The sequence below is a fragment of the Manis javanica genome, chromosome 4 (assembly GCF_040802235.1).
Source record: "Manis javanica isolate MJ-LG chromosome 4, MJ_LKY, whole genome shotgun sequence".
Classification (NCBI taxonomy): Eukaryota; Metazoa; Chordata; class Mammalia; order Pholidota; family Manidae; genus Manis; species Manis javanica.
This window is the reverse complement of record NC_133159.1, coordinates 85,817,625-85,842,713: the sequence shown is the minus strand read 5'-3', so window position 1 is coordinate 85,842,713 and position 25,089 is coordinate 85,817,625. Positions and strand designations below refer to the sequence as shown.

Below are 25,089 nucleotides of genomic sequence, written 5' to 3'. Positions count from 1 at the left end.
AGGGAGAAAGCTCAAAGCTTTGTTACTCTAAAAGTGATTATGGTAACAAAAAAAGCCAAAACAGGCCTAGTAGGGAATCACAGATCAAGACTTCCTTTAAAAAAAAAAAATCATTAAAATATTTAATTTTATTAACAGAATATTTACATTTCTTTTAAGACCTTATTTAACCATAGTGAATGTTCCAAGTTTAAAAAGCATTAAGCGGTAACCACACACAAGATGAAAACTGTGTAAACTATACAATACTTTATATACAATTTTTACAAAGTAACACTTCTTTAAATAATATAACCTGACACAAAAATATACACTTTAGAGAAATTCACATCAGTAATTGTATAAAGCTCTCTTCTAGGGTCCTGAAAATTTAGGACAAACATTAGCTCTGTAAATAAAGTGTTACTGTGACAGTCCTGAAAGGCCAATATATATATTTATCTACATATAGATATCACATTGACAATTTCAAGGCTACCAGCATTACTAATATAATTTTTAGATTATGTATTCAAGTGTTGAGGTTCTTAGGATTATGCAAACATTAAAAGAATAGTGGTACAAGTAGCTGAGGAACAAATTTGAGCCAGCATTTAGATTTACAGGCTCTAAACACCCCAATTTAAATTCTAAATGGCTGATATTTTGTCATTTCAAAAACTGAATGTTTAAAATTAAAAAAAAAAAATACAAAAAAGGTTGAACATGATTCATATTTAGTACAATTTTCTTTTTTTTGTTAATACAAACAATTCATCTACCATTTCTTTACTTTAGTGCATCTGCATTAAGGCTTTGAATTATTTGACCCAAGATTTTACAATATTAAAATCCGACTCAAGATTTTACAATGTTAAAATGAACAGGTCTACACCCATACTACCTACTCTGTCTCACTGTGAGTCAGCATAAATAGAGTTAAAGCTCAACACCTGAAGGAAATGGTAGCAGAGACATTGCTAGTATCTAGGAAGTTACATATATAGTTTTTAATTTTAATTAAAGGATGTATAATAAAACAAATAGCTTAGTGGCAAGAAATTGGTGCTAATCAACCAAAGGTTTCTTTTCAAAAGAAACTGTAACATCTTTGGAAAACTGTCCTGTTCTTTCTTTAGTTCCCACGGAGTTCATGCAGATACATTTCTTAAGACATCTTAAAGTACATTGTAGATGGAAATGGAATGTACATCCAGAACTACAGGTGAAAACTAAGACCTGGGTGCTGATAGTAACATCTTCCTGATTTCGATCGTCACACATTTGTGTCCTGCAGTAAAGGTTCTTTGGCCTCTCCTGGCGCTTGTGTACTGTGAGGATGGCTGTGACTGCCACAGTGTTTTCTCCAACTGCTGGGCCGTAAGCTTAAATTGGTATGTTCCGGAATAAACAAGGCAACAAGCAGAGCCAGCAGGACTGAACAGGCTCCAAAGAGGAACGGGGGGCCAGGGATAATGGAATTCTGAGGCAGAAAAAGACAATGAGGATTTTAATTTTAGCACAGACATCTTCGCTCCTAAGTAGAAACTGCCTATCTTTTAGTACTAACTGATTGCTATGAATTATAAGCCAAAGGCGTCTCTCTTTCTCCATTAAAGCCACTGTTAGAAAACATACTTGCTTTTTAGGAGAAAAGGGACACTATCATACTCTCAATATAAATTGCTGGGGATAACAAATGAACCAAGAAAAAGCCAAAAGATTTTTTTAAAACAGCCTGTGCAAAAATACCATACTGTTGCTTGCAGCACAAAATCTGAACATATTTTGTGAGCCTTCACTTGTTTGTTCAAGAGGAAAACAAGAAGATGTCAAAGTAAGATCAAGTAGCATACAATATGAACTACAGGAGCAGAATCAGTGACCATTTTCTGTGTTTAAAAAAGTAACTGTTAAATTCTCCAGTGACTGAAAGTGGGGAAAACACCGATAACGCTGTTCCCATGAGAAGCAAACAGCCTTTGTTTCAGCCCCAAATCACATTCATCATTAGCAAAAGCCTGTCTTACCAGTTTCACCTGTGTATAAGCCACAAACAAACATTATTTTAAAGCAGTCTTAGCTGGTTAGGAGATTAGTGTAGAACTCTGCTAAATAAGGAAACTGGTGAGCTGTTTGTATTGGCGAGAAGATGACAATGTTTGCTGGTAATATTTTCAGTTGTAAGGAGGGAAATGTGGCAAACAAGTGGTGAACAAAGATGTTTACCAGCACTTAACTGACTCTTCATACAGAAGGCAGGTTTAATATAGGGAACTTAATATATTAGGTGTATATGACAAATTAATTTAAAATATTTCATTTTTAATTCTCCAGAGAAAAAAAGCCAATTTCACAAAGAACTGTACAGGAGAACATAGTCCCTTAGGCTTTGTTTTTTAAGTGCTTAATTCAATCTAAAAGAATACAAATCTTAATAAAAGCTTTAATGCCCAAAAAACCCTTATCATCCTTCAATCAAGCCAAATAAACTGTTTTTATCATGTGAGCAAAGAGTCACCTGTTCCAAGTGGTGCTGTGGGCTGGTGTTTGTCCCCAGGTCTGCTCCTGTCATTGGCAGTTCTTTCAGTTCCACATGGAATATATAGAAAATGAATCCATAAAGAGCTGGTCCCAGACCATTGCACAATCCCCGGATTCCTGTTATCATTCCTTGAACGACACCTAAATTGTTTAAACAGATGATTTAGTTATGTAAGTGTATATAAATTAGTGCATTTTTTTCCTATCCTAGAACCAGAACAAATGTAAATCACTTAAAGACCAAAAGTTTCTATCAGACACTAGCAATCTTCTGTGATGCCATTAAAAATTACTTAGAAGCCATCACCTCTACAAAGTGTAATAAGGTACCAGATGCAGATGTGAGCTCATGTATATCTGTACATAGGTCTCGTGCAGAAACAAGTGGCAAAAGCACTGTATTTCCCTTTAAAACATTCCCTGGCTAACAATTAGGCATGAATCCAGAAGCATAACTGTTTTAAAAAAACTCTGTTTCCAAGTAGCTTCTTAAGTCAAATGTAGGCAAATGGTAAAATTTTTATCTCTGGGATCTTCTCTCAAATTTAAAGTGCAATTTGCTTTGGCCAAAGGCCTTTCTCTCCCTGTTTATCAACCAAGTGACCACTGCCACTCATAACATTCCTTTTTCCCTTAGACTATATAAAACATATCCCTTTCAAAAAGTTATTCCTCGTCTGTTAGCATGTCAAACATTTAAATGTTCTGGCCACAAAAGCCCAAGACAAAAGTATGTTTTTCGTATCTTTAGATAACTGGAGCCATCAGATTTTAGTAAGAGGGATGTGAGTGTATCCCAAGGTGTCTAGCACATCATAGTGAAATAAATAGTGAGTATGAAGTGGTCAACCTTCATCATCAAATTTTCTAGCAGAAGAACAGACAAGACCACATACTCAAAGTGAGAGGCCAGGATATATATATTTATCCATCCACTCAAGCATAATACCCTAGAATCTGCTTTTCCTTTTTACAATGAAAGCAATTTAAAATTCTCTATCCTGAAGATACACTTACATTTCAGTATGTAGGGAAAAGATGTAACTCAGAAGACTAGAATATTCTGTGCCTTTTAACAGTTATCAGTTCCTCTCAACTCACCTTGTTGATCAGCATCAGCAGTTCGTGAAACAAGTGCACTGACAGCTGGGAAGGTAATGCTGGACATGGCTGCCACCGCCCCTGCAGCCCACATCATCCTGTAACCAATGCCAGCACAACAAAGCCGGTTAAAGTCACTCTCCACCATACTGGTCAAAGTTGAAATACATACTTAAAATAACTCTTACTGCAAAATGACAAGTACAGGGAAAAGGGAGAACCGTTCTTGCTCTTTGCCTTCCCATGTGCCTCTGGGCAAGACACTTAGTCTGTCCCTGTTTATTCTTGAAAGCAGAAATTCAACCACTAATTCTCAAGAATGGTGTGTTTTAATGTAGAACTGGGATATCACATTCCTGTTTAGTATGTTGGGGGTTATTTCAGTGGGAGTGGGGCTATGTTGAGAATAATGTATAAAACACATAAAAGAAAACATCATTAAATGTTTCCCAACATGTAAAGCCAGTAACTCTTCTGGCAAGGTTCCCACAGACTTGTGATTCAGTGTGAAGATATCACTGACCTGATCTAACTCAGAAGATGCTCTTGGCTTGATGTTTAAAAAACATGCTTTAGATAATTTAAATTGTGAGCACCTCTTTGTAAAAGTTAGACTGGAAAAAAAAATCCATTAGAACATACTCCTGGTGCTCAAGTCCAAATAGTGATGTTTGCAGTTGAATGAAGCATCAGTGCAAACTGTGGAGTCGGTTCTGTAATACCTTAGCGTAAGGTGTGAGGTGGGTAGCCTGACATCATCATCCCCGTTACCATAACCTCCCTGCAGGAAACCAGACTTGCTTTTCAAGAAAAAGTGGAGACTTTTCTCGGCATGAAGGTGGGACAAAAACAATTGGACTTTTCTCAATTATTTCTTGTTTGCCGTTATTAATGATCACTGGTATTAGTCAAATTATTTTTCTAACCAGAAAAGCAAAAAAGTTAACTAAAGCTAACTTTCAGGGCCCTGTTGCTTTGGGATTACATGCTTTTTTTCTAGTGACAGACTGATCTAGATTAAATGCTTATTAGAGGTCAAAAATTAAATAATCTCATTAAAAAATCCAACCTGTCATTTAGATATAAAATGTCACCTTTCTATCATCCTCAAGCCATTCTAGAATATACAAACTTCACAAGAAATTTGTATTATATATACCTTGATAGGAAAACAAGTGTTAAGAGACAGATTTAAGTCTAAGCCTTAGTTGAGAAGCAAAGAAAGAAAGAAAAGCCTGTCAGTTATACCCCAACAAAGGTGAAAAAAAAAGAAATTAAGAAAATAAAAATATCTATACCTACCAAGGTTCTGAACCGAAGCCATACCAGGCCAGCTGTAATATCTGAAATCCCAGACCTAATAAAATGGTGTTCTTATTTCCAATTGACCTCATAAGTAAACTCAAGACTATGGTCTGGAAAATAAGAAAAATTAAAATGGTTTACCAGAATAGAATAAACTTTTTAAAATTAACAAGAAAAAATATTTGGTGACTTCTAGGACTATTACCACTTCTCTACATTTTGGCTTTTCAGCAACAATTGCCCTGAGTATACCTGAGACCATTACTCCAGGTCATATAAGCAGATCAAAGAAAGGTCTCTCTGTTAACACAGATCCAGATTCTGGGAAAAAGTCAGAAAACTGAAAATAGGTTAGCTTTCTATTCAGTACATTTTTACAGGAGACTACTTAAAACAGAAGTTGGAAACAGCAAAGTCAAAAGGTTCTAACAATTTATAGATTCCTGTTAAGTAAGAGCTTTAAAAAAGTTTTTATAGGTCCAAGTTAATCCAAAATGTTATTCTCCCAACTAAAGAAAAATCGAAATAGTACAATTACTCATATTCTTCACCTAAATAAACCTATTGCTGAAATCATGATGCTTTTATGAATAGTAATCAGTTTAACAAGTATGATTTGGGTGAAATATAATAACTAAGAACACAGCCTTTGGAAAACCATCCTGGATCATAATCTTGGCTCTAACTGAGCTACTTCACTCTGTTTTGTCTATTACCAAGTGGTGATAATGGTACGTACTTCAAAACTTTGTCCTGTTAGGTGAAATATATGTAAATATACATAAAGTGCTCAGCACTGTACCTGGCATGTAGTAAGCATGCAATAAACAATAGTAAGACTTGCTGGGTTTTCTTGCTCTTCCTTTTCTTTCAAAGCTAACACAAACTTGGCAATGACTCAGGGATATTAGAAATTATTTTTTGCTATTCTAATTAAAGTACTAAATACATTAAAGAGAGCTAGTATGTCCACAGAGGAGTGGTGACAATAATTCAGGAAATCACTAATGACTGGATGACACTCTACACTCATAATCATCAATTTAAGTTCAAAATTCTTTAAATTGGGACAATTACTTAAGACTTTAATCAGATTTAAACACAAGCCAGTGGAAAGCAAATGAAGACTCTTAGGAATTCCCGAACAATTAAGACTCACAGCATTCTCTGAGATTTTCCCTTGAATCAGGTGAGCATGAGACTGAGTTCCACGGGGCATGGAACTGTGCTGGGTTACATTCTCCAGTGACAGCCACAAAAGGGAAGTAACCCATAGGAAGCAGCAAAGAAAAACTTGTATACCTGACACTAACTGGGGACATTTTCTCCCTGAGGGCCAGGGACATTTGTCTTTGTACTCCCAGCAACTAACATAAGTTCTTAAGTATTTATAAAAAGCATGCACGATTTAAAATGTCAAAATATTCTCAACAATAATAATGAAACAAATTACTTATACTGTATGTATAGTGTGCCAGACAAAAAAAACTTTAGTGTAACTACTTAGAAAGTAGGAGAAGTAAATCCCAAAGGTAAAATGACTTATGATTTAATTAAGATATATACAACTAGTCAACAGTTAACTGTCATCAGCTTTGTTCAGTCAATTGATACTTGCCAAGTTCCTACTCTAGGTCTGAGGGCACTGACCCAGGGGTTAGTGAACAGGTCAAAGTAATGGTCAGCAAAGATATTTTGCTGGAAGGAAGACAGACATAAGTACTTACTTAACAAGATAATGTCACGTTGTACTGGCTATGAATAAAATAGGGTGGTACGACAGAGGGGCTACTTGAACCAAGATGGGCAGAGAAGGCCTTTCTAAGGCAATACTTGAGGAGATGGCTGAATAAGGAGGTAGTTATGTGACTAGGGGAACAGGGCACTTGCGGTGCAAGCAAGTGCAAAGGTGTGACTGGAATGTAATCAACAATATGGAGAAAGGAGGAAAATGAGGTCATAACAAGAGTCTACATTTTATTCTGGTTGCAATGGAAAGTGCTGTAGGGGGCCAAGTATGGAAGCAAGAGAATAGATGGAAGCTCCTGCCATGACTTAGATTGGGCTCCTAGTACTGTAAATTGGGAGAAATGCTCTAATTTGAAATATATTTTAGAAAGAGGGGTGTCAGGAGATACCTTCTTATGGACTTGATGTGGGGGGAGGAGAAAGGAATCAAGAGAGACACCGAGGTTTCTGGCCCCAACAACCACAAGAGTGGTACTGAAGGTGAACAGCAGTGCGTGTAGAGGAGTCCAGACTTAAGTTTTTCTCATGTCATGTTTGAGATGCCCAGCTAACGTGTCAAACAGGTGCTCAGGTACATGGGGGTATTAATCTGGGAGTCACCGCAGCTAGAGGACTACTTAAGAGCACAGAGGAAGAGATGTATAGTTCAACATACACACATCAACATTTATTGAGAGTAAATGTTATGAACACACCTACTGGTGCCAAGGAAGTGGTGGGGCCCAAAGGCCCCAGAGCGGGCAGTAACTCTCACTGGCAAGTGGTTCTGTCCATGCTACCAGAGCTCATAATTTTGGGGGAGACTACATAACCTGTATCTTCATGTAACACTCCCCCATTTTTAAATGCTAACTTTTCAAGGTTTTGAAAACATTATGGAAAAATCTAATGACCTCTAATTTAGCATTACTGGGTTACAGTGCAGGGTGCTACAGTGGCCAGGACCAATGTGATATAATCCTGACTTGACTCGCGATCTCCAGAGCTCCACTAGAACCCATGCTCTACTGGGGCGAATACAATCAGAAATAAACAAAGGTAAAGTCTCTAGTACAGGGTACTCTGTACAGTGATAAGAGAGAAGCCGAAGGTAATCTGGGAACTCAGAAAGGACCCTAAGGGCAGAGGCAGGGAGGGCAGCACTGCAGGCAACAAGCAAGCACCGTGGGGCACCGCGAGCTGCTCCTCTGCTAGACAAGGGCCAAAGGCCTGGGTCTCTCGCGGGCTTGAGAGGTCAAAGGGCACAAATCATTCTCAATAAACAGGAACACAAGAAAATCCTACCTTTGGAGCTATTGATACACCTAACATTTTAGTTCCTGTAGTGACTTAAAAATGTAATTACCCATAGTTATATGCAGACTACATATTCCCTTCACCCATTTTTGATGTCCAACTAATTTCCTCACTTTTTAAAATATGATTTTTCATCTCAACCTTATTTTTACTTAGGCCTCAAAAGCTAAACCATATTCCTTACAGACCATGTTTCTGCCTAGAATGTCTGTTGACCAACAATGCTGACTGGGTCACGACTCATGCTTCCTGGACTCTCAGTACCACGTGCCCCCCCCAACCCATCTTCCCCTCCTCCTGCTGTACATGCTCTTTCCAACCACACCCCTTCTATATTCACATGTCTACCTATGAGATTCTCAGCTCTTAGGGACTGCCCCATGTTACAACCTTTGTGCCAGATGCCATCTGCTAAGCAGAGGGAAAATTTCCTCTAAATTTCATCTATCACTCAATTCATCACTCAAGTAGTCTGCAGTGTTACTGTCCTAATTTATTAGATGCCTACAGATTCCATGCCAGTAAAGTATCTTAAGATCTTACAGCTATAAATCTCTCAAGTATCATTACAGTAACTGTAATAGTAGTAAATGTTTACTAATGTGAGGCCATGGGGGAAGTTTAACAGACCTACCAAAGATTTGTAAATGATGAGATCTGCAGAAGGAATCCTACCTAAGAGATGGTGAAACATCAGGGAGTCCTATTAAATAGACCCTACCTTTGGTTTTCTTAAGAATAGAATAAGAGAAAACTGCAATCTAGTAGACTGGATATAACGTGGGAAAGAGTGTTACAGTAGATCATCCACAGTCTAGAAAAAGCAAAGCAAAGGCAAGTAGGAAGAAATAGGTAAGGCTTCTACACAGAAAGGAGAGACTCTGAGTGAGAAAAAATTCTAGTCACTGGAGAAGAACTGTACTTGACTGTGGAATGGACATAGTTTGGAGGCCAGGATGAAATACCTCCTAAGAAAATTCAAATTCCTGTATTGATTAATATCTTACTCATCAAACAACCACTGGATACCAACTGGGTTTCTAAGACACATACTCTTATGTCATTCCTCTGCTCAGAACCTTCGAAAGGCTTCCTATCTTCCTGTCAAGTCTTATGACAACCTGCAAAGCCTCTGGTCCCTCTCCACATCCTGGCCTTCGCTTCCTGATACATTTCCCTTGTTCGCTTGACCAGAGGCATACAGGCCCCTGGCCATTAAACATGCCAGCTACAGTCCCTCCTTAGAACTGTATTCCTCTTCCCTTAGAATTCTCTTCCTCCAGATATTCCCATGGCTTGTTCATCATTCCTTTGGGTCTCTGCTCAAATGTCACCTTGTTCCCACAGGCCCTCCCAACCCTTCCAGATCAAATAACACCCACACTCTCTCTACATCACCCATACCCTAATTCTTTATAGTTTTCATTATACCTGTTATGTTTACATTGACATATTTATTTTCTTATCCCACAAGAATGCCAACTCTACAAGAGCAGGGATTTATTAGTTCAGTTCACTGCGTATCTCCCTCCAGTAGGTACTCAGTATGTGCTGAATGAATGAATCCATAGTGGGACAGGACTAATATAAAATTCAACTTCATTACTCTAGCATAATTCAATAAACTGTCTTCCTGGTTTATACATCATATATTAATATCTGTCAGTCTCAAGAATCAGATCAATGCTAGTTACAAAACTGAAGTTTCTAAATCTGTTAAGTCTTCAGATTCCTGACACTGGTGACTTCACCATGATACCATCACTTGAGAATCACTTGAGGCCCCATGGAGATGATCAGCCAGGGTTGAGCCTCTATAACATCACTCTAACTAGAAAGAAACTCACCTGTGCAATAATGGAAAGAATGCCAAGGACTGCTATAAATGCTGCAACACTTTCTGGTGAAAATTTCATTATCTAGAAGTTTTCCAGAAAAAGTAACATTAATAAATTAAAAAGTACAATAAATACCATACTAATACAACTACTTATATATGAACATTAAATAGACCATAAGAAGAAAATGCAACCCAATAAAAGCCAAATAATTCTTCAGAGGAAAAATCTGGCTTTGACAGGGAGCCAAATTATAACAAGTGTTAACATACCAAAAGCAGTAATTAACTAAGTAAATTTAAATCCTTTAGTTTAAATTTAGATGTACTAAATTGGATAAATTGGAGACATCTATCAAATATTCAGAATCCATTTTACAAATAAATACTGCACCATTGTGTGATTTTTACAGGTATTGACAAAGACTCAATGTCTGCCTAGTAATATCAACGTCAAGGGGAAAAAAAAGTAATGCTTTTATTTTGGCTAGGTGCTTTACTTATATATGCTCTCAATCACAAAAAGACCGCCATCTGGAGCAGGTGAATATTACGCCACCCATCACCTCTGTAAGCAACACATACAAACTCAAACCACATGTGTATTGACAGGAAAATTATCTTTTTGCCTAAGCTAAATGTCTTAAATGGAATGTGTAAGAAATAGTGGCCACTCTAAAAAGGAAGTTAATTCTAGGGAGCCATTATTTATAAAATGTGAGTCATTTAAAACACTCTGCTATAATAGCTCTCTTAAGATAAATATTTTTGTTACTGTGGCACTAAGTAATGAAAGACAAGTTCACCTTTGTAGAATAGGATCTTACCTGTCTGAGGTATAAAAAAAAGCTGGAATATTGGCCTGCCTCTGGTAGGTAGGAGAGAAACACCGTGATGCAGATTAGCAGCACTATGGAATCTTGGCCCACTTTTTTTAAGGACTAGAACAAGAAAAAGGCTGATGTAAGGTTTTGTGTCAAAAGATCAAACTACTGTTAAGAATATGCAGAGAGATTTCTTGGCAGTGTACAGAGACACTTTGTTGTCTTTGGTTTTTTTTTAGTTTATTTCATCCTCCCCAAACTATTCTGAAAAGTATTTCAAAATATTTTTAAAATTCCAGCAAGATGTTTTCCCCAAAGAAATATCCACAATGAGATATTAATGCTGCAGTAAATCATACGTTCACTTTTTTGCCAAAGAGAAGGAAATAGTATAAACTTACCGCAAAGGGGTCAGCCTGTTCCCAGGATATGGGAGCTCCCCACGATGCCGGCCGCATCTTCTCAGGCAATGATTCTGGCACAGCAACAAGGATGAAACAAATATCTAGCAAGGCTATCGCTGTGGCCAGAACCACCACCAGGCTGTCCCCATACACACGCCCAAGGTAAGCGCCAATCGCAGGGCTGGTTACCAAACTAGCAGCAAATGTTGCTGACACCTGCAACAAACCAAGGTCAACAGGAAGGGATTAGTCAGAACTCCCGGACCCCTTTACTTCACCACCACAGAACGTTCTGACTCAGCTCCGTCCTCCTGCTGCAACCTCCCCTGCCTCCCCCTACCTGTGCCAGTATTTATACTCTCTTCTTTTGCAGAAATAGTAAAAAATTAGATGCTTAACTAAAAAATATGTAAGACAATTGCTCCAAACTTTTAGTCTCAGAAAAACAACAAATCATATTAGCTGAGGAAGGGCTGGGGCATGGAGCACTGTTCACATGCTCCCTCCCTGACTGTGGTCAGTCCCTGGGGCACTTGCAAAAACACCCTTCATGCTTGGTGAAAGGAGTCTCAACAATGCTCTAAGGAAAGCCAATGTCACTGTTTTTTTCCCAGCATTAAAATTAAAACTAAAATGAATTTTGACATTGATACACAAGGCTGGTTGAAATAAAGCTTAAAGACTTCAGAGTAGTGTTAAGTCCTAGTTCAAAACCGAATTTGATAACCTTTTTAGGGTGGCAGAGTTAAGAAGAATGAGATGACAGATCCTTGGCACTGAGCACATCTCTAACCATCTCTCTCTAAAACTGTGAGGAAGTCCACACACATCTGATAAAGACACAGATTAAAGAGGACACAAATGGAGAAAGACTTATAATCCCAGACATATCTGGCCGAGTGGGCAAAATGGCCTACAAATTAGCAGATGTGACGGCAGATAACACCTGACAGAGACTACACTCTTCAGAGGATAATCAGAAATTAATGTTGAAAGTACGAGCTTCTACTCCCTAACCTGTGTTTTATTCTGTTTCTGTGCCATTTCTGACTTTTGTAAGGATTTAAACTTCAGAGGAGTGCTTATGTTTAGCTATTTATTAATAACTGCCCCAAATAAGCAGGTCAATTACTTGACAAGTACATTAAATTCTAATAACCGTAAACATCTAGCTATCAACCCAAATGTCCATCCACTGGTGAATGGATAAACAAAATGCAGCATATCCCATACAATGGAATATTACACAGCAATCTAAAGGAACAAACTACTAATATATGCATCAACATGATGAACCTCAAGATTAGGCTAAGTGGAGACACAAAAGACTACATATTATATTCATGTAATTTAATTCATATAAACTTAATTCATATGAAATTTCTGTTAAAAGAAAAACTACAGAGGCACAAAGTGACTGGTGGTTGTCTGAGGTCAGGGATAAAATGGAGATGGATGGCAGATGGGCTTTTGGGCCGACTGAAATGTCTAAAGTTAGACTGTGGTGATATTTTGTTGTGGTAGCTCTGACAAACTCAGAACAGTAGGCTGTGGTCTCAGAGGGACCTTGGTATCAGCAGAGCTCTGACACTTGAGTGGGGAGAAGGGGCAATGGTTCTCACTGCAAAGGCCAGTGAGGTATCTGGGAGGTATTCAGAGAAATCACAAGCAAAGGTCCAATCAGAGTGGCATTTCACATCATTTCCCTCCTCCTTTGTTCTCCCCCCCAATGGCCAGCCATTTCTTTCTCACCAGAGAGAAAGAGGACCACAAACATCACCTCCACCCTTTATCTGCATCCACATTATTTCTATAACATCTAAATAGTGTTTTGCTAGACTATGCCTTTAACACATAAAGCTTCTAGGCAGAAAATTATTAATTTCAAAGAGTTGGCTATAACAAAACTAATTACTTCAGCAAAAACAAAAATAACCTGGATTGTGGTCATGATTACACAACTATATAAATTTACTAAAATTCACTGAGACATAAAATGTATGAATTTTATGGTATGTAAATTATATCTCAATAAAGCTGTTAAAAAATCCTATCATGAACTTCATATCACTTAATGTTCTAAATTTCCAACTGAAATCATTAGTTCATTTTGTCAGTTTCTCACTGTAGTTATTTCTTAATAACTTAATAACCCCAATTTCTTAATAACCCCAAAACCTCTTAATTCCATGATTCTTTGTTATGGTGTTCTCTGAATCAAGACAGTTTCTTATAGAACTAAGATTCAGCCTTATTTACCAAAAGATGCTTGTCCCATATTTGCTGAAACTCATCACTGTCCTATTTCTGGCCCTCTAATGATCTGTATGTCACTGTGCCATTGTTAATTATTTTATTCCTATATTTGATAGACAACAGATCATACTGTCATTAAATATTTAGTTTACCAAAACAATGTTCAGAGGTTGGCTGGTAAACTACTGCCTATGGACCAAATCTAGCTAAAAATGTTGCTTATATTTTTAAAGAGTTATAAACACACACATAAAGGCAATAAAAAAAGACTATGAGAGGGACTATGTGTGGCCCACAAAGCCACAGAAAGGTTTGCTGATTCCTGAACTAGATGTTAGCCCTTTGTATTTTAGGTAAGCCACTAAATATTAGTAATTTACAACTCATGACATATTAAATAATTACTTATTTTTAGTATTTGGGTAAAAAGAACTTCTATAAGGTAAAAATATTCTACTGCAATTTTAAATGTTATATATGACTAATAAATACTGAATGAATGTATGAAAACTTACATGGCTTTGGCTTGAAAATTATTTTAATAAAGTTTAATTACTTTAATATATGATTTTATTATGAAATGCATTTTATGCAAAAATAATTCTTGTAATGCAATGCCTTACACTTCTTTAATATGAAATAATTAAAAAGCAAAGTGTTTTTCAGCAGATACAACGGTACACAATAAACATACCAGTCCATACGCCATACTTCTTTCATGTTCTTGGGTTATATCTGCTACATATGCAAATACCACAGAAAAAGTCACTGCAAAAACCCCAGAAACAGAGATAACAGCAAAGTACCACCTAGGATTGAAAGGCAAATGATAAGAAATAGTTAGAACAATTACCATTACCTTAGCCTTCCTTCATGTCTGTAAGTGAATTCAAGTAAGAATAGCTAATTTCAGTCAACGGCTTCCTAAGACAGTTTATGATTAATTCTGATATTATGGAAACACAGAGCTCTAGAAGTGGCCCTTAAACAGCAACTCAGCTGCTATGCAGGAATACTTAAAATTACATAATGCATTCAGGTCTATCTTTTACCAACTGTGGAATTGTTAAATGGCTTTGTTCTTGTTTCTACTATGAAAGCAACAAACTGCAGTCTATTATAATTCATCCATTATTATTACATCCACTATTTCCCACCAAAGTACTACAAAAAACAAAATTCAATAAATAAAACTGAGGAGCTAGTTATTCTGTATTTATTTCATGCCTATATATAGAAACTAAATGTTTTCTCATTAAGTTATCTTTAGCTCTTCAAATGTTGGCAAAACAACTCAGTCATCACACAGAAGAAACCTGTACGGCACTGTTCATAAATAAAACTGAGAATGGATAAATATTATAAAGAGTGAGCAAAAGCTATTTTAAAAAGCAAACTACATTTTGCTATACATGATTCCAAAGTTTCTGGCTGGGAATAAGAATGCTGATGTTTAGTTTTTAAAATCATGTGAAATCATGAACTTCCAATCATTCTATCAGGGTTTTATTGCTTACTAAAGTTTTCTTCTAACACACTGCTCTCCATACCAAATTCTTTATTCATTCCATAGATTTATTTGGTGAGACTTCATTTGCATGATTAGCATTTATCAAGGGTTTGGCCTTTAGAGTTTTATCTAACCTATGAGAGGAAGCTCCTGCCCCTGGTCTATATATACCATAGAAATACAGCCCACTTACAATGTAGAATTGACATTCATACTCAGTAGACTATAAAATTAGTCATAGAATTAATAAATCTACAACTAAACCAGGCTGTTACCTTGGAAAAATCATTCTATTTGTGAGCTTTCCTTCCCTGTCTCCTCAGTGAAAGAATCCTGATTTTAATCAGGGGGGCCATGAATTCAGCCTCTTGTAACTAGGAGCAGCATGTGCCTGAAATCTGACCAAGCAGATAAATGCAAACGTTGGGTGGGAATTTTATAGTTTCCTTAAAGGAGGGCGGTATGCTCTTCTTAGCCACTCCTTCTATTTAGCTGCCTGAAATGCACATGAGCGGCAGTTCAAGCAACCATCTTGGACAGTGAGGTATAGTGGGGGATGGGCAGGACAGATAGAAGAATGTTTGGTTCCCTGGAACTTACCAAATAGAGCCAAGCTAGCTGTAATTGCTCAACTCCAGACCTCTTTTATATGGAAAGAGAAGAAAGTTTCCTTGATTTTAAGCTACTGTTATTTTGGGTTGTGGAAGCCAAAAACAGGTGAGCCAGTAGTCTACATACTTCCTACAGTAGAATCTATTCTAAAACTTAAGAACTATTATATTACTTAGCTCCTATATTTTTAAGGCCCCCCTTATCTGTGTCAACTAATAAATGTATTGGAAGAATAAAATTAAAACCTACATTGATAAGATGGCAAGAAAGTGAAATAAATAAAGGCATATTCAGAAAACAACTAACAGAAAGTGATATTTCATTGCTGTAATCTGCTTACACACATACCATGGGCTGATCTTCATTAAAGGAATTGGGGCACACGTGAAAAATACTGTTAGCAGCAAGAAGGATTTCCGGCCCCAAACATCAGAAAGAGCACCAATAAGTGGGGCACTGAGGAATGACAACAAACCCTAAAAAGAAGTAGATGAAAAAAGTGTATACAGTATGTCGATCAATGAGTTAAAAAGAAATGTTACTACTGCAGAAGAATTTCAAACAAGATGATTTCCAAAACAGGTATACCACTGAACTTTAGAGAAACAACTAATTTCTTATCCATATATAACTTAAAAATTTCCCATTGTCTAGAATCATCTGTTAGGGATCTGGTTGTACATTAAATATAAAATTCTCTAATGAATATGTAGAATAACCAAGACTTTATTTACCACACCAATAGAATTTTATAATTATGCATTATTTTTTAAATAGCTCTAAAATTTCCATCTACATTTTTGTTGGTTTACAAAAGCATCAGATCTCTAGAATAAAAATGCCAACACATAAGAGGCAGGGGAAATCTGTTGGGATGTGGTTTACCATTATAAACAGTTTGCTATATTTGAGTCAAATCATATTTAAAACCCAGTTAGTCTGAAAAATGTTAAGTAATTTCTCAAGATATACTCCAATTATAAAAATCAACACTCAGTGGAGTGGTCAATGAACTAACTTAATTGGCAGAATTACACATACATAAGTGTGTGCATGTGTATGTATACATATATACATGTGTATCATTGATTTTACCTTTACTCCTTGAATTAGGCCATTCATCAGAAATGTATGTTTAGGGAAGGTTTCATGTAATACCTAAAGAATAAAAACAAAATAAAAATTTTATACTTCATTTTTTAGTCTTAGGAAAACTTCTATATTTACGTTTTAAAACATCCCTTAACAATTCAATCTAATTTTATCTCATATAAAAAGTCAGATTTGTATGACACCATGCATATGAGTAAATACTAATAATGTCGAACAATTATATGACATTTACTATGTCACAAGGCATTAAATTGGGTACTTCACATACACTGTCTCTTTTAATTCCTCATAATAACCTTATAAGAGAACTGATACAGAGGTCTTGTCTATGACTACATAGCTAGTAAGTGGTAAAACTGACACTGAACACAGGGAGGCAGGCTTGAAAGTCCATGCTTTTAATCAAATACTCTGCTACGCTGCTTCCCACATATGACTAACATAACTCCTTTATAGACAGGTATATTATCTCAGATAGGAGACTGTGAGGACAAATAGGGAAATTTTAATTGCCAAAAAGTGAATGTAGAAAGATTCCATAAACTAAGAAAAAGAAATCTCAACCTATGAAGATGTGTAGCAAGTTATTCTGTTCTTTTCAAGGCCTGGTCTCAAACCACATGCCATCAATTCATTCAATGGGTGACAGGTGAACCACTGGGAACCCACTGGTTGAAAAAGTAATTGGAGAGAAAAGTAACTGAAAAAATAAAAAGGAGCAGCTACCATTTTTACAGCCAGCCTGTGTGTCAGAGGCTTTATATACACTTTTATTTAATCCTAACAACATTATGAATTAGATAATATTACACTTTACAAATGAGGCGACTGAGTTCTTGCATGACTTAGAAGCCAGTGCTTCTTCTGTTATACCATGGTATCTCTGTGAAAACAAGAGAGAATGAAAACATGGGGAATAAGAAAGGTGGGAAAATCTCTTTAGGATGAAAAACTATGCTGAGTACTTTCTGACATCTTGGAAGAAACACCTTTAGAAGGATCAGAATGCTTCCTTTTCTCTAACTAGAAATTCAACAAAAATTAATTCATATGTAAAAAAATAAAGAGCACTAGAAGTGATAGTAGTCAAAGAAAATCATTAACATGGAAAAAACCACACATTTATGATATTAATGTATTTTGTCTAAATCAGTGATCCTCAACCAAAGCTAATTTTGACCTCCGAGGGCACTTGGCAATGTCTAGAGATATTTTCTTTTTTTTTTTTTGAGCGGACATCTCTCATATTTATTGATCAAATGGTTATTAACAACAATAAAATTCTGTATAGGGGAGTCAATGCTCAATGCACAATCATTAATCCACCCCTAGCCTAATTCTCATCAGTCTCCAATCTTCTGAAGCATAATGAACAAGTTCTACATGGTGAGCAAATTCCTACATAGTGAATAAGGTCTTACATGGTGAACAGTACAAGGGCAGTCATCACAGAAACTTTCGGTTTTGATCACGCATTATGAACTATAAACAATCAGGTCAAATATGAATATTCATTTGATTTTTATACTTGATTTATATGTGAATCCCACATTTCTCCCTTTATTATTATTATTATTTTTTTAATAAAATGCTAAGTGGTAGGTAGATGGCAAGATAAAGGTAGAAAACATAGTTTAGTGTTGTAAGAGAGCAAATGTAGATGATCAGGTGTGTGCCTGTAGACTATGTGTTAATCCAAGCTAGACAAGGGCAATAATACATCCACGGATGCAGAAGATTTCTCTCAAAACAGGGGGGGTGAGGTTCTAAGCCTCCCCTCTGTTAATCCCCAATTTCTCACCTGATGGCCCCCCTGTGACTGTGCCTGTCTTAGGTTGTTCCTCCCTTGAGGAATCTTACCCGTCTCTGGCTAACCAGTCATCTTCCAGGGCCATACAGGGAGATGTAAAGTTGGTAAGTGAGAGAGAAGCCATATTGTTTGAAAAGGTTAGATTTTTACTTCTTTGCAGATTTATGCCCTGTGGCTTTTATGCCGAGCATTTGTCTTGAGGTATCTTTACCACTTGGAGGAGTTACGATACTCGGTGAATTCGAAATAAGGCACTAGAGATATTTTTGACTGTCAAACTTTGAGGGGTGCAGAGGAAGCTGCATCTAATAGGGAGAGGTCAGGGATGGTGCTGAACACCCTCCAATACACAAGTCAGCCCCCACAACAAATAACCATCTCGCCCAAAAAGTCAACAGTGCTGAGGTTGAGAAACTCTGTTACTATTTATAATAAAGACCTATGGATCTAAAGAAGGGGTCTGCAAACTCTCTGTACAGGACGATACAGTAAACATCGTCAGCTTTTTCTAGCTTTGCAAACCATACAGTAGTCTGGCACAAGAGTCAATAAAAACTGCCACAAACTATATGTAAATGAATAGGCATGTCTGTGTTCCAATAAAACATTTACAAAAAAGAGGCTATAACAACTAACAGGATTTGCTCTGACCATAGTTTGCCAGTCCTTGCACTAAAGGAAAGATTTAAACTCCTTAAACTGGTATGCCAAAACCTTTCACAATTCAAATCTAGTGTTCTTCCAATAATTACTAAGGGTCAAATTTCTCTGGGGACAAACATGGGCTTAGTGTTACAAAGAATGAAGCACATAATGAATGCCTACAAGAAGCTTTATAATATGCTAGATCTTACTGCTTAAGATTCACTGTGCCAACCTATCTTCCATTCCAATCAGTCTGGTCTCTTCACTGTTTTAAATATTCCTGTGCTTTCCAATATTCACACTTTAATATATGACATCCTCTCCACTTTGAATGTTTGGTTCCCCTTCTTTAACTAGTTGATTCCCAAGCCTTCCAAATTGCTCCTTTGCTACCAACCAAACTTTCTTGTTCAAAGCAATTGATTTCTCTTTTACAGCCATATAACAGGTGCTTACAGCACTCATTTAGTACATATGTTTGTGATACTTCTTATATTACAGTACTGAGTTATTTATCTCTTTCATTTTTCAGCTTTTCATGTATTTAATAAGTATTTTTCAGGTACATTTCAAATTTCTTAAGGATAGGCAATATATCTGCTATACTTTGCATTTAATATATCCTCATTAGTGCCTCACAATATACCTTCATTTCATGTAGTAACTGTACACTAAATGTTCCTAATTAATTGATAATAAATTCTGCTTTCAAAATGACTTAACAAAACAATCATGCAAATTAATTTAGCTAATGTTATAAAATAAACACCTTCATAACCCCTCAAAGGAGTATATAATTAAGATAAACCCCCACATTTGATTTCTTAATAAAATTTTAAGAAAGACATAAACAGTAGTAATACACATGTTGTAAAGATTTTTGATCTGAGAATCCTTTGGCACTGGAATTTAAGGCTGAATAGGAAATATGTAACATTTCACAAGAAATTTCATGGATCTTAAAATGTTAGGAACTTAAAAATTTTTGAGAGTAAATAGTCCTTAAAATTTTAAATGCCTCATAACTATCTCTGTAGCAAAGGATGCTAAGCCATTTACACAGAAGAGATACTGGAAGACCTGGGGGTAGGATCTTGCTCCAGTAACTTGCACTGTGTATCCAGCAGCTTGAACCACCGAACACTGGCCTAGTATCTCCAGAACCATAGGTCAAAAGTGAAGCCACTTCTTAGCATTACAGACCCTTAGGCCTACTGTCATTAATTCTCTTTATCTAACAGGTTATTCAGTTGATCAGTAACCACTGTTAAAATATCCACTATGAACCAATCATATAGTCATAACCTCTCTAAGTGTTAAACGTCTGTCCTTAGAAGTATTTAGCAGTATAAACTTCTTTGTAGTTAACATAAATCCCTTTGTTGATCGATATTTCACCATCCTCTCCGGGGAAGGCCCTCCACAGGGAATGTGGCCTTTGTTCTAAACAGTGTTCTATAAGCCCTATGAGCTCAAAACTAAAAGATAATCATAACCACATAAATTTTTTTTAATTCTTTAATTTCACATTAATTTTTAAAATGAAGGCTATCATAAACCTAAAACAAAACACTACAATTGATGTGTTTTAAGACTGGCTATCTATTAAATGAATTCAAACAATATCTTTGAAATCTGAAATGCTGAAACTTTGTAATGTTATAGAGTTATGTTTGGAAGAGAAATATTGACTTAAAATACAAATAAAATGAATTATATCTTCATCCTCATTTTCCCTTTTTAAATAAATGTTATGAGCTGTGACTTTCTAAGAGGCTTCATTTTATAATCAGTTTCAAAGCACATAAGACAGAAATAAAATGTTTATGGGTTAATAGACTTTTTTACAAAGGCAGCAAGCAAAGTACCATGGACTTGGTGCCACCTTCTACTCCCACACCCACTTCTCCACACACCCCAAAATGGAGTGCTGGAGTCCCGAACAAAAACTTCAGCAAAGTCAACAACAAAAATCTGTAAGCAAAAAGCATCAAAATGAGCAAAACCTTTTTTTAAGAATATATTGGTTCTTAAGTAGTGATATATACTATTACATGAGAATCACTTTTAAGAAATGCACATGCCCTTGAAGATTCTGATTTCCACAAGACAGGTATATTGAAAAAGAGCTAGGTATTTTGAAAAAAACTCCCCAGGTATCACTGGTATTTATCTCTGATTCAAAAACCACTGAATAATAGCACACTCTCACTGCTGAAAATACTCATCTCTGGTTGGCCAATCTTTCCTAGTGGAGAAGGTAAAGTATACCCTGAAGCCAAGATCTCTTATCAAATTATTGATAGTTAACTGGAGGGGTGGGTAGGATTGCAGAACTTTCATATCTGTACACATTTCTCTATTGCTTAATATTTTACAACAGGCATATACCGTATCTTTAATTATAAAAATAAGCAATAATATACAGCATCTGTATAAGGAGAGCAATATAGAGATTTATACGTGTTCTTCCACGTACAATTTTCTTTAGTGATTGTTCAGATTCTTGATGTTCTAATGCCCAAAGGCCAAAGAACCTGAAGGTCCATGGAGTATAACTAATGTTAGCATTTTGATACAATTTAATCTCTACAACTCAAGCCTTGTTTTGCCTAGGTCTCTGATCCCCCACACACTGAGGTTTTCCCATTGCACAAGAGAAAAATGTAGAACACAAGAAATGCAATTACTTAAAAACATGTACATTACAGAGGAGAAAAGAATTAGAGAAATAAAACTCTGAGCTTAATAATTATTTAAACATTTTTTCTGAGAGAATGCTTTATTTCAAAAAATATAATGAAGTAAAAGTTGAAAAAGAGCAAGAATTATGACTATTGTAGTAGTATTACAGAAAAATACTCCTAGTAACCAGAACTCATCATTTAGCCATTTAAAATTTAAGTATTAAGAATAAACAGGCAATTAAGAGTGACTTTTATAACCATCACAGGGAAGAAAAGTCTTGCTTTAAATAAAATAATTGGCAATAACGTTATAGCAATTATTCCAAGAAAAGAAGTCACGCAGGCAAAAAAAAAAAAAAAAAAAAAAAAAATTATGTTCTCCCAAATTAGTACATTTCACTTTCCTGACCAAAATTTAATTCAGTATTAAAAAAAATTTTTTTAAGTACTATATTTAATTAACAGAAATAGTTAATATACTAAACACAAAGTTAGTTCTCCAATAATTATAAAAAATGAACAAATACACAAGCCTTAAAACCAACTGGATTCCTTCCTTGTTCTTAATTCCTTTGTCCAAATAGAAAAAAAAAGTTAGACAAAAAGTTCACATATCTACAAAATATAAACCACAAGCAAATTTTTAAAATAGCTATAAATGCTTTAAATCTTCTAACAAATTATGGAAAAATCACAAAAACTTTTTTGATGGCTTGCTAACAGTTTACCCAACATCTTAATCTATTTAGCTAGTGGTTGAACTGTCAAATAACCTCAACAACCTAAAATATGGGTATGAACCACTTACTACCAGGATACCCCAAGACTGAGCACTGGAACAAAGCAAGCCTCAGCTCAAATATCAATACTTCAGTTTACTGTCACCATAGTAATCAAGTTGCTTAACTTTTCTTAGTATTAATTTTCTCATCTGTATTATGAGGCTAATACCTCACTCAAGGTGGTTTTAAGGATTCAAAGTCATAATGTATTTAAAGTGTTTACAACCGTGCCTGGGCCCACCATAATATAAATATATACAAAGACTGTTTACTTATATATTTATTTTACTTATATATTACAAAGCTCAAACACTTTAAACCATAGGATTGATGATCCACCAGACATATTTATATGTTAAATTGTAGTAGCTTATAAACAAGCACACTGGAACATTAGGAATGCTAACATAAAGGTGTGAGATCACAATAGTTATTACAGCAGTTCAGCGGCCCTTGAAATTAGGTTATTACAATATAGTAAAGTTACAAATGTTATAATGAACTTGCATCATCTGATGAAGTTCCAAATCAGTGTATATTAATTATGAAGGCAGGAAATGTGTAAATTAATATTTCAAAAAAGTCCACCAGAAATTTTTAAACTAAAAAAAAAGCCAGATATTTCAAAAGTTCACATTTCAATTATTTTTAATATTCATTTATGCAAAACTGATGACTGATTTTGGGTAAATGAGCTTTTTCCTTCTTAAAAAGGAAAGCATTCAATCAAAACATATTCAATAAGCATTCTTACAATTATATGCCAGAGAAGTTATTAATGAACAACTATTCTAACTTGCAATGCATGGTTTATTACAAAAGGAACTGTATTTGAGATTTTTTTCTTCCAAACCTTATTTTAGCAGTGCTCACAAATACACCCTGTATATTCAAAATAACTGTTAGACATCTGTATTTCATGTAGATAATGATTATGTAGTCATATAATAAATATGCCATGAAATATGGAATGTAACTTTTCTTAGACAATCTACTTACATGACCATCCAATTTAATTATTAGTAATCTTTTTATAAAAACCTTTTTTGTGTAAGAGTGAACAGGCTCAAGAAATATAAGGAAGTATATCTCTTTAAAATTCGATTCTGCTAGGATTTTGTAAGTTGTACATTTATCCTAATTATATCTTTCAAGATATTATAGACTTCCACCTACAAATACTCCTTTCTTTATTCTGTTCCCCTGTTTACACCAATAGGAGGTAAGTAGCTATCATCTGAGTTATTCAATCTGGCAAGGCGGTCTTTCCGAAGGTACCAAATCTGGGAATTTCTGGGCAAAATCATTTTAGGTTATGAAAAGATTCACCTTCCTAAATGGTTACACCTAGATCTACATCCTTAGCCTAAACTAAGAAAACTTTTATTTGGAAAATGCACTGCATGAATGAATCTCAATAATGCTGAGTGATTCAGGTCATAGACATCATGTTTCCTAAGCCTGTCACTTTTAGAATCCTTTCCACCTTATCCAAACAGAGTAGTGGGTTTAGCCCCTGCTTAAATATGTCCAATGTTCACCAGAAATCATACCCGTCCAAGCCCACCCCTCAAAATGAAGAAGGTTGTTAAAGACAACTAAACCGGTAAAATACACTACTGAAGGCTGACAATATTGGTAGAAGAATTAACCATAGAACTAATACTATCTCTTCCTCTGAAACTGAAGAAAAAGATTTTGAAGTCAGTGATAAGTAAGTTAAAAGATTACTTACCACCAAGGTGGGTGCTGTCAATAATCCCCAGGCAAAGAACTCCAAAAAGATGACGATAACTGCATGGTAAACACTAGGAGAACCTATTCCTTGAGGCTATAAAAAAACAGACATTTTAAAAGTTAATAGTGCATTCCAGAATTACTAACAATGATGGAATAGTTGATATTTATTTACTGAGAACATACATGCACTGGATTCCATGTCCAACTTTCTGGACACTCACTGTCTCTACTGTCAAGATGATCAGGGACAGACAAGGAAACAAACAAATACATAAGCACAGCGTGCAATGGGAACACACAGAGTCCAGGTTGGGGATGGGAATATCAGACTTCCAGGAGGAAGGCTGAAAAGATATAAAGGAGTTAGGCAGGGGTGGGAGGTGGGAAGGAGAAGGTTAAGGTGCAGGCTGCAGAAAAGTTCTAAGGCTTGAAAGCAGGACTCATAGTTTGACACAACTACAGCATGGGCTGCACATTACAAGTACTGAAAGACGAGCTAGGGCACACAGGACTAACTTCCATATTAAAAGTCTGTATTTAATTCTGAAGGCAATGCGGTGCCACTAAAGGATGTTAAGGAAAACTCATATAGTCAGATAAAAGATTTAAGGAAGATCATTCTGGCCAAGGTGTAGCAGATGGATTAAAAGGTGGCAAAATTAAGGAAAGTTAACAGTTTGGAGGTTACTGCACTAACCCCAAAACATAAATGAAACATGTGGCAAGAGTCATAACAAATATTAACATGGCTAGAACAGTCCCCATAGTAGTATGTGGGTGATCTGGGATTTGATATATACAAGAAAGAAAATGAAAAATTAAGCCTGTACTGTTGCTAAAGATGTCTTAAGAATTGCTTCAGTTGTTGAATTTCATATTCTAAGGGCAATATTAA

The 25,089-nt window shown here is 35.8% G+C and overlaps 1 protein-coding gene across 1 annotated transcript in view; it reads right to left on the bottom strand.

Annotated features, from left to right (window-relative positions):
• Positions 1-110: 110 nt before the first annotated feature.
• The window catches only part of MFSD14A (major facilitator superfamily domain containing 14A), a 43,659-nt gene continuing 18,680 nt past the window's right edge, over positions 111-25,089 (bottom strand). The window contains exons 2-12 of the mRNA XM_037024667.2: positions 24,190-24,285; positions 16,513-16,575; positions 15,766-15,893; positions 13,990-14,104; positions 11,037-11,255; positions 10,639-10,752; positions 9,822-9,893; positions 4,927-5,039; positions 3,625-3,722; positions 2,501-2,664; positions 111-1,462 (exon numbers count right to left, since the gene is read on the bottom strand). Coding sequence (XP_036880562.1) covers positions 1,256-1,462; positions 2,501-2,664; positions 3,625-3,722; positions 4,927-5,039; positions 9,822-9,893; positions 10,639-10,752; positions 11,037-11,255; positions 13,990-14,104; positions 15,766-15,893; positions 16,513-16,575; positions 24,190-24,285 — 1,389 coding nt within the window. The 3' untranslated portion in view covers positions 111-1,255. The remainder of the gene's footprint in view (positions 1,463-2,500; positions 2,665-3,624; positions 3,723-4,926; positions 5,040-9,821; positions 9,894-10,638; positions 10,753-11,036; positions 11,256-13,989; positions 14,105-15,765; positions 15,894-16,512; positions 16,576-24,189; positions 24,286-25,089) is intronic.